The following is a 10,066-nucleotide window of genomic DNA, read 5'->3' on the forward strand; positions in this document are numbered from 1 at the left end:
AGCAAAACTCAGCTGTTTTATGGTGGTACTCAGCAGTACTGACTTCCGGTACCTTTGCTTTCTGGAAACAGATCTTCTGCAATTGCTGATATATTTCAACAGTCGTGCCTGGAACTTGTATCACTAGACTTCTCCATTCTAGCTATTCTATAGACCAGGGAGACACTAAGCTGGCTATTGGACTTTCAGCAGTTTAGGTGAGTACAGACACCTTTTTACCATAGTATGAGTAGTTTTTTCATAGAGAAACAAAGCACTGAGTGCAACTATACAAACTTGTTACCCCTGACTTACACCTGGCACAAATTATAGATGCATCTTGGCATGCATCCCACTGTATATATTCAGGCAAATGTGCTATAAATAGTATAAAATATAGGCACTGATAGGCATCGGTCTCTTTCTTTGGGCTAATCTCGAGATCCACTGGACGGATTTTGAAGCGTTTTCACTATTCTACAGAGCATTTGGTGAGGAAGGTTTAGGTGTATGAAACATTAATTTATGATAAAAAGGGAGCCGAAAAAGTGATGAATATAATGAAGTAAGTCCATGGAAAAATGGACGTCCAAGTGCTTTATTGGCTTACGCTGCCTGTTACAGATATATCACAACAATTGGCTTTATTTTATACCATGTAGCGATTGATACGTATTACCTGGTTTCTCCAGAAAAATTGATGTTTACTGATACAACATTTCAGTTTTCCCCATTTTTACCGTTCCGACTTCATTTATGTGAAAAATTATTCTTTACATTTCAAACTAGTCCAGTTCCCGGTAAGAGTCTGCTTTGGCATGACAATAAAAGCACAAGGACAGACACTTAAGATGCCCACACACATACCGATATACTTACGATCCGATGATGTGTCAGATTTCCCTTGAAATTCTCCCCGGCAGCTCAGCACACGATATGCTGTCCAATCTTCATACAATCTCCTGCAGCCAGACTTTTTTATAGTGCATTGTGTCCTAGATTGTCAGACCTGCCGTACCGAACGGCAGATCTGAAGATGCGATGTGCGACCTGCGGGTGCGCGCATCGCATCGTGATCGTGAGTGGGGACTCACGATTTGGGCATTTTTTACCCGATCTGTCGTTCCAATGTGTCGGAATCGGCCAGATCGGGTAAAAAAATAAGATCGCTATATGTGTGGGCACCTTTACCTTGGCTGGAATTGAACTAAGTGGAGACTATTTTTCTCATGGACAACTTTACGTGGCCCTTTTGCGTGTCACATCAAAGGTAGATCTTTTTGTGTTGACATCAGGAGGGAAAACGACTAATGTCATCTACAAGACAATCTTATAAGACCTCGGTTAAAAAGACTATCACCGTAAATACTACATTGCTCCAAATGCGAAGCCGGAGCGGGTCGCTAGTAGACAGATAAACGAGGCACCTTCTCCGCTCAGAACTCCACTACTGGACCCGGACAACAAGTAAGAGATAATTAAAGGCTGTATTAACAGGTTTAAGGAAGCATGGCATCAACTAAAAGCCTTACACAATATATTTCTGAGTTAAAAGGTAAAACTCATGAGCCAAGTACGGAAAGAGGTTGCAGTCATTCCCGAGCTGATACTTTTCTATACAGTCTTTAGTGAAAATGTTTAATATATAAAAGCACAGGCTATTGTGTGCAAGACACTCCTCTGCGTCCGTCTTTCCTCATTCTTGAAATGGTTGTTCAGTGTCTGAATCTTTCATTCATATTTTCCTTCTGGTTAACACAGAAGTCAGAGGTATCGCCTGATCGGTCACATTCCTCAATAAAGGTGTCATAGATTACATCAGCATCCTACATACAGTATTTCTAGAGTCCTTACCAAGTCCTATGACACTAGCATGAGGGACGCATGTGCACAGAGGACTGTTCATGCTTTAATAAAGGCCAGCTAGATGTATTATTACAGGTACTGATGTTCTAGATGTATTATTACAGGTACTGATGTTCTGTACTAGATGATGGGTGTATTATTTAAGTGTACTGTCTCCTCGTTTATCAGCCATATAACTTTGGTTACCTCTCTGAGAACCTGAATGTCACTGGAACCAAGCTGTCACAAGTGAATGCAGAACAGGGTGATTCAGGGCTCGGGAGAGAAGGAGGGGAGGGGGAACTTCACATAGATTTTGTTTGCGGAGCATATTTGGCTGCATTTGATATTTTTCTCTGAGAGCTGGATAATGGCCAGAAATACCCAAGAATGGGCTCTGCGGAGAGCTCTGCGCTATGGAAGCTGTGTAACCCTTCTGTCGCCGAAGCACGCACATCTTTAAGCATGGGCAAGTGAGACTGTCCTCCTGACTGCTGATAGTTAAAGCAACAATTATTTCTGTAGACAAGACAAATTACAGTGAAATAGACCTGCCAATGTATGAAAGATTGCCTTAGTATTCACAAAGACAGAGCTCCCTCTTCATAGCACCATGTCTCTTTATATAACACCCACCTCATTTACCCCCAAGTACATTACAATGTATTAATTCCAATACAGGCCCCCCTAGGTGTAGCACCAGTTTGAGTCTGGGCTTGAAGCTGGTATTATAGAGCAAGAACTCTAATCACTGCTAAATATTTATTTCAAACAGACCTATACCAAAATGATAACGTATTCATTGTGCAAGACGAAGAATAGGAACAAAAACGCAGTAAAATGAACCATACTTGCAAAGTAAAAATTTTTTAAAGAAAAAAAAAAAAAATTGCCACCTACATGCTCTATGACTTTCCTTGCTTGCTTTTTATTTATTACAATATGTGTCATCTTTTTGATCTGTATCTCTTGTACATGCCCACAAACTGTGTAAGGAATATATTTATTCAATTGAAAGTGCTGCAACAGTGCCCAGTTCTTCAGTTGCTGAGCACATTTATAGTGCAGTAGATGAGGTCTCGCCACAAAACACGGTACGGTCAACAGGAGTCTAATAAGAGAACATGCATCCCTATGGTGATCATAAGGGGCACTCACAGGGCCCCTTGGAGTAACATAGGGTAACAAAACAAATCAAGCTGTGTCTACACTCCATTGCGTAGTCACTCTGTGTTGCCCTGAGTGGCCATGGTGGACCTATAGGGATCTAAGATCTCTTTGAGAATCCTGTTTGAATGTAACATACTGTAGCTCCACCGAAAGGAGACAGGGGCTGAATGCCTGTGCGCTTGCAACCTAAGCTGTATGACAAAGGGCCATATTCAATTAGAGGCGAATAGTCAGAGGTCGGACTTTTTCCCATCATCGCAGGTTTTCCTGGGTATAAAGTATCGGGCGCGTGCCCGCGTATCTGCGCATTCAATTAGGATTTGGCAAAAACGGGACCCGGCAGAAAGGTAAATATCGAAAAGTACTGTCACTTTTTGGGGAAATCAGCCTCTCACCCTTCAAAAGATGTACTAACACAGGAGATCACTATGGGTACCCCCGTAAAGCCCTGCTAAAGGTATTTAGGGTTTTTAAACGGTGTCGGCAGGTGCTTTAATGCGTCTTTCACAAAGTGATAAGGAATAGTATTTAGCTACATTTTTTTGTGAAAAATAACCAGTCCCATCAAATTTGGGGTACATGAAATGGGTGCAAGCATATCTTTAAGTCCCTAAAGTGAACTTTTAAAATTCTTCAAAAATCCACCTGTCGCAACCAACTGCTACAAAAAAACCACCTGCCGCAACCAACCGCTACAAAAAAAACACCTGCCGCATACTTGGGGATCCCCCCTGAGTATATTTCGTTAGTTTTTAAGCTTGTCCCCCCATTTTTATTTTCTCCCCAAAACTAAACCACTTTTTTTGGGGTGTCCTATTGAACTTTAATATTTTTTGACACAGATTACTTTTAGGGGACATTCCAAGGGGTGCAGGCTATTTTTTGTTAAGTCTGCACCCCAAAACCCCAATTCTGCACTTTTTATCGCCACCTATTCTATGGTGAAAAGTTATCCCCATTTTTTTACAAAGACTTTTCGCACCTGCGAAAAGTCTTTGAAATTGAATATAGGGAAAAGTGAAAATGGTGAAAATTACATCATATATCGCCGATAACTGACTTTTCGCTTCTAATTGAATACGGGCCAAGATGTTCTTTTCCTAAACTAAGTGGGAAGCAAATATATAGTGATGGGTGCTAGCTAAACAAACTGAAGACAATATATCTTATTTTATTTAGGGTGGGTTAGACATTCATCAATGGTAATAACAGCACCACCTGTTTTTCAGGGACTGGTTAACATGAACTGCAATTGCTACTCCTACAAGACATTATCACTCCCCAAAAAGTACTTTTTTCTGCTGTAGCCCACAACAACCAATTAGAAGTCAGTTTTCATCTAGATTTTTATAAGCTGCCACATGATTAGTTACTATAGCATTTTGTGTTTTAGCAGGATATTATAAAAATAAAAAAATCTCAGGGTACAGTTATGTTTACAAGCACATATACAATTTATGCACTTATAAATCTATTGTATGAAGAGGAGAGGAAAACAGTTCTTAAAAATAAATGTCAATATTTGCATAATTAGGTGATTTTCATCATGTGACCTAAACATCTTTGAAAACCACGATCTGCATTTGGTAATCCTACAGATAACCATGGAATGTCACCGGACACGTATCCCAACATGGACACTCGAAAGCATCCATAGAGGTTTCACATAAAATCTCATGCATCCTGAATGTACATCAATTACTGTCACTTATAATTACAGCAGATTACCATTTATTATCTACTTTAATCAAAACTTGCATAAGTATAGATGTGATTTATGGGTAAACAAATAACAGGACCAGAGTAATCTAGAAGACAAGCAGTACTTACATTGCACTGCCACTAACCATTTTGATTGAAGTCTACGGGTGAGTAGCCTGTACTTTTAAAGCAGCAATAATTTAAAAGGCAAACCCAGGTTGGATTTTAAATAATTGCTGCTGTGAAAATATGGTCAGATTTGCCAAAATTGCACCTGTGCTTGTATCTAACAGGTATTACATAAGACCCTATAGTTGCCAAAGTTCTCTGTAAATAAAATTAAAAAATAAACAAGACTGGGGGGCATATTTACTAATTATCGGGTTTAGATACAATACATATATTTTTTTTATTCACGGCAATAAGAAATCATAGATTGCTTAAACATGCTTTTAATCACATGCAGAGACAGGGGTACCCTGCAATGTGTAAAAGGTGAACTGATCACAAAAGCAATCATTTCAATTCTCCTTCCGAAGCCGGGCCGTTCTGCCCACACGCAGTCTAAAGATCAAGCACGTGCAGTGGCCATTACCGGGGTGGGGTCCAGAGGAACCCTCTCCTGGTAATATCTGTGATCTGTAGCCCATAGACTCCACCATCTACCCGCATTTCGCAGCTTGGTAAACCTGACAGCTTCGCAGCGCCCACAGAAACCTATGGGAGCTGCGGCTGTTGTCAGAAATGGAGTGATGGCCGGCAGATATGGAGATATCTGTACTGTCTCCATAGTACATCTGGGGGATACTTAATTGCGGATATGCCCCAAAAATGGGTGTTTTCAGGGAATATGCTGCAAATAATGATAAATGTGCCACTATGACTGATCTACTGCACTGTACTTTTGAGCTGGAGATTTCAGCCAACATGTATCAAGTGAGTTTGAAAAGAGAGTCAGGAGATCTATATCAATATTCTATTTGATAAATATGCCCCAAAGTACTAACCTCTACGCTGGGTATATCCCAACATTAAAACAGGAACGGACGAGATTGATAAGTGAGATTATATAATGTAATAGGAAGAGTAAAGATGTATTATATAATGTAATAGGAAGAGAAAATGTATTATATACATGTCACACTTCTCCTTTACACAACACTGGTGAAGCATGGGCAGAGTAAGTGCATACAAATCCATAATAAACCATTTTAATTGATGACATGATGATGGGTCTGTGTTATGTGGCCGCACAGACACATTCATATGTAACATAAGTCGTACTTCTCACCACTCTCTGACAATGCCATGCCCGGGTGTGGTTACAAATGAGCGAGCTACAGCTGTTGTGGATCCACAAGTCCCAGCAATCTCTGACTTTGGCAGCAGGAGTGGGCCCTATAGGTGTCGGTAACTCACCAGCTCATCTTCCCCCCCGGCCCGGCGGACGCTCCCGGTGTTTTTATCCTCCTGCGGTTTCCGGGTCTGTACCAGCGGCTGGGAAGTTTACATCCCAAACATCGCTCTGGACGGAAGTGACGTCATGAGTGGGCGTGACCTGACGGCTCCAGCCCAATTGCAGTAACTGGAGAGAGGAGGCGTCGGTGTCTCTATAGCAACCTATTTACTGCGCCTGCTCGCTAGCGGAGGGTAACAGGTGTCACTTCGGCCGTCAGGTGACAGTGCCATGGCCTGGATCACTGCGCAGTGACGTCATGGGCTGTGTTACCTTTTTTTTGTTGTCCAGGCTTCATGCTGCTAAAAGCAATCACCTCAAATCACCCAGTATGGGCCACACACATATATGGTTATATTATGCCCACCAGTGGCCTGTTTGACAGAGAGGTCTATTCATGAAAGCTTCGATAGATAAAATTGAAAAAAGATAAAGTACCAACCAATCAGCTCCTAACTGCCATACTTCAAACACAGCATGTGAAGTGACAGGAGCTGATTGGTTGGTACTTTATCTCTCACAAGTTTCTCTCCAAGCTTTCATGAATAGACCCCAAAGTGAGACTTGAGGGCATGGATGATATTTGCTGTAGGAAATGGGAAAACTACTATATAAATGATGTTCATTATCCTATGCACTACTGCAACTATGAGCACCTCTGGCTCACTCCCTGACTGTGCAATTGGCTGATCGGTGCGATAACGTCACAGTGTATGGCTACATTTAGACCGGGCAGTCACTGCTGCTCTGACTATAGGGCCTAATTCAGTCGTACGCTATTTCCATGTCAGACGTGGTTGTGCATTTTCTTTTTGTCTAACGCTGGGTACACAGTAGGTCGAATTACCAATATGTCGGGCCTGACGTCACAACTGGACGGGCATTTAAATTCGCCATCCCAGTTGAACTGTCACTCACCGCCGAGTCCCTGCAGCATGTGTACGGGCGAACGGCAGGTCGCACACACACAGAAGTACATTAAAAGTGTATTGCAGGTTCCTGGGAGGTGGCTATTCAGAAGACAGAGATGGTACTTGTATGTCCAATAGGTGTGTGGCAGAAGTGTTTGCGTACACAGGGCCTGGTTCAGAGATGGTTCGAATTTGGACGAAGTACAACTCATTTTTTTTGCCACTGCGCATAAGTCACAGCGACTTCGGTCTCAGGATTTATTCACAAAGTGTCAGGTAGTCAATGTTTGGGGAAGGCAACGGTCTCAGTGGGAGTCTCAGCCCTTGCACAGCTGAAAGTGGGAGTCTTCTGCCCTTGCACATGCGGAAAGTGGGAGTCTCAGCCCTTGCACATGCGGAAAGTGGGAGTCTCAGCCCTTGCACATGCGGAAAGTGGGAGTCTCAGCCCTTGCACAGCTGAAAGTGGGAGTCTTCTGCCCTTGCACATGCGGAAAGTGGGCGTCTCAGCCCTTGCACATGCGGAAAGTGGGCGTCTCAGCCCTTGCACAGCTGAAAGTGGGAGTCTCAGCCCTTGCACAGCTGAAAGTGGGAGTCTTCTGCCCTTGCACATGCGGAAAGTGGGAGTCTCAGCCCTTGCACATGCGGAAGGTGGGAGTCTCAGCCCTTGCACAGCTGAAAGTGGGAGTCTCAGCCCTTGCACACGCGGAAAATGGGAGTCTCAGCCCTTGCCCACGCGGAAAGTGGGAGCCTCAGCCCTTGCCCACGCGGAAAGTGGGAGTCTCAGCCCTTGCCCACGCGGAAAGTGGGAGCCTCAGCCCTTGCCCACGCGGAAAGTGGGAGCCTCAGCCCTTGCACACGCGGAAAGTGGGAGCCTCAGCCCTTGCACACGCGGAAAGTGAGAGCCTCAGCCCTTGCACACGCGGAAAGTGGGAGTCTCAGCCCTTGCCCACGCGGAAAGTGGGAGTCTCAGCCCTTGCACATGCGGAAAGTGGGAGTCTCAGCCCTTGCCCACGCGGAAAGTGGGAGTCTCAGCCCTTGCCCACGCGGAAAGTGGGAGTCTCAGCCCTTGCACACGCGGAAAGTGGGAGTCTCAGCCCTTGCACACGCGGAAAGTGAGAGCCTCAGCCCTTGCACACGCGGAAAGTGGGAGTCTCAGCCCTTGCCCACGCGGAAAGTGGGAGTCTCAGCCCTTGCACTTGCTGAAAGTGGGAGTCTTCTGCCCTTGCACACGAGGAAAGTGGGTGTCTCAGCCCTTGCACACGCGGAAAGTGGGAGTCTTCTGCCCTTGGACACACGGAAAGTGGGAGTCTCAGCCCTTGCACACGCGGTAAGTGGGAGTCTCAGCCCTTGCACACGCTGAAAGTGGGAGTCTCAGCCCTTGCACATGCTGAAAGTGGGAGTCTCAGCCCTTGCACACGCGGAAAGTGGGAGTCTCAGCCCTTGCACACGCTGAAAGTGGGAGTCTCAGCCCTTGCACATGCGGAAAGTGGGAGTCTCAGCCCTTGCACATGCGGAAAGTGGGAGTCTTCTGCCCTTGCACATGCGGAAAGTGGGCGTCTCAGCCCTTGCACATGCGGAAAGTGGGCGTCTCAGCCCTTGCACATGCGGAAAGTGGGCGTCTCAGCCCTTGCACATGCGGAAAGTGGGCGTCTCAGCCCTTGCACATGCGGAAAGTGGGCGTCTCAGCCGTTGCACATGCTGAAAGTGGGCGTCTCAGCCCTTGCACATGCGGAAAGTGGGCGTCTCAGCCCTTGCACATGCGGAAAGTGGGAGTCTCAGCCCTTGCCCACGCGGAAAGTGGGAGTCTCAGCCCTTGCACTTGCTGAAAGTGGGAGTCTTCTGCCCTTGCACACGAGGAAAGTGGGTGTCTCAGCCCTTGCACACGCGGAAAGTGGGAGTCTTCTGCCCTTGGACACACGGAAAGTGGGAGTCTCAGCCCTTGCACACGCGGTAAGTGGGAGTCTCAGCCCTTGCACACGCTGAAAGTGGGAGTCTCAGCCCTTGCACATACTGAAAGTGGGAGTCTCAGCCCTTGCACACGCGGAAAGTGGGAGTCTCAGCCCTTGCACACGCTGAAAGTGGGAGTCTCAGCCCTTGCACATGCGGAAAGTGGGAGTCTCAGCCCTTGCACATGCGGAAAGTGGGAGTCTTCTGCCCTTGCACATGCGGAAAGTGGGCGTCTCAGCCCTTGCACATGCGGAAAGTGGGCGTCTCAGCCCTTGCACATGCGGAAAGTGGGCGTCTCAGCCCTTGCACATGCTGAAAGTGGGCGTCTCAGCCCTTGCACATGCGGAAAGTGGGCGTCTCAGCCGTTGCACATGCTGAAAGTGGGCGTCTCAGCCCTTGCACATGCGGAAAGTGGGCGTCTCAGCCCTTGCACATGCGGAAAGTGGGAGTCTCAGCCCTTGCACATGCGGAAAGTGGGCGTCTCAGCCCTTGCACATGTGGAAAGTGGGAGTCTCTGCCCTTGCACCATATTTGCCTACTTTTGAAAAAGCATTTCAGGGATATTGTGATGGCAACACCTATGAGCGTGCTTTGAAGGGGACGTGTACGGCTACATCTGAGAGGCTGCCATAAAATTGATTTACATCCAAATTATTATTATTATTATTATTATTATTATTATTATTAGCATTTATTTATATGGCGCCACAAGTGTTCCGCAGCGCCTTACAAAGTACAAAAACAAATTGTATACAAGTGACTTACAGAACAATACAATACAGGACATGGATAATATATATTGCTACATTAGTGACCATATCACCCAGATAAGCAACAGAGCATAAGCAACCAAGTGTTAGGTGCCCTAGTGGTGAGTAAGAAGTAAATGACACTATAGTAAGGAGAAGCACAAGAGGGTAGATGGCCCTGCTCGTGAGAGCTTACATTCTAAAAAGGTGGGGGAAGACAAACTGGGTTGACACAGATGGGGTAGATGGGGACGAATGAGCATGTAGCAAGGAGTTAGAATGATAGCTGGAAGGCTTTGATGAAGTAG

At 45.5% G+C, this 10,066-nt stretch overlaps 1 protein-coding gene across 1 annotated transcript in view; it reads right to left on the reverse strand.

The window, feature by feature from the left end:
- The window catches only part of BIN3 (bridging integrator 3), a 44,051-nt gene extending 37,780 nt beyond the window's left edge, over positions 1-6,271 (reverse strand). Inside the window, exon 1 of the mRNA XM_088443420.1 lies at positions 6,115-6,271. Within this exon, the coding sequence (XP_088299546.1) occupies positions 6,115-6,122 (8 nt within the window). The 5' untranslated portion in view covers positions 6,123-6,271. The remainder of the gene's footprint in view (positions 1-6,114) is intronic.
- Positions 6,272-10,066: the final 3,795 nt, after the last annotated feature.

Source organism: Taudactylus pleione, unplaced genomic scaffold, assembly GCF_031769625.1.
Source record: "Taudactylus pleione unplaced genomic scaffold, aTauple2 ptg000329l, whole genome shotgun sequence".
Taxonomy (NCBI): Eukaryota; Metazoa; Chordata; class Amphibia; order Anura; family Myobatrachidae; genus Taudactylus; species Taudactylus pleione.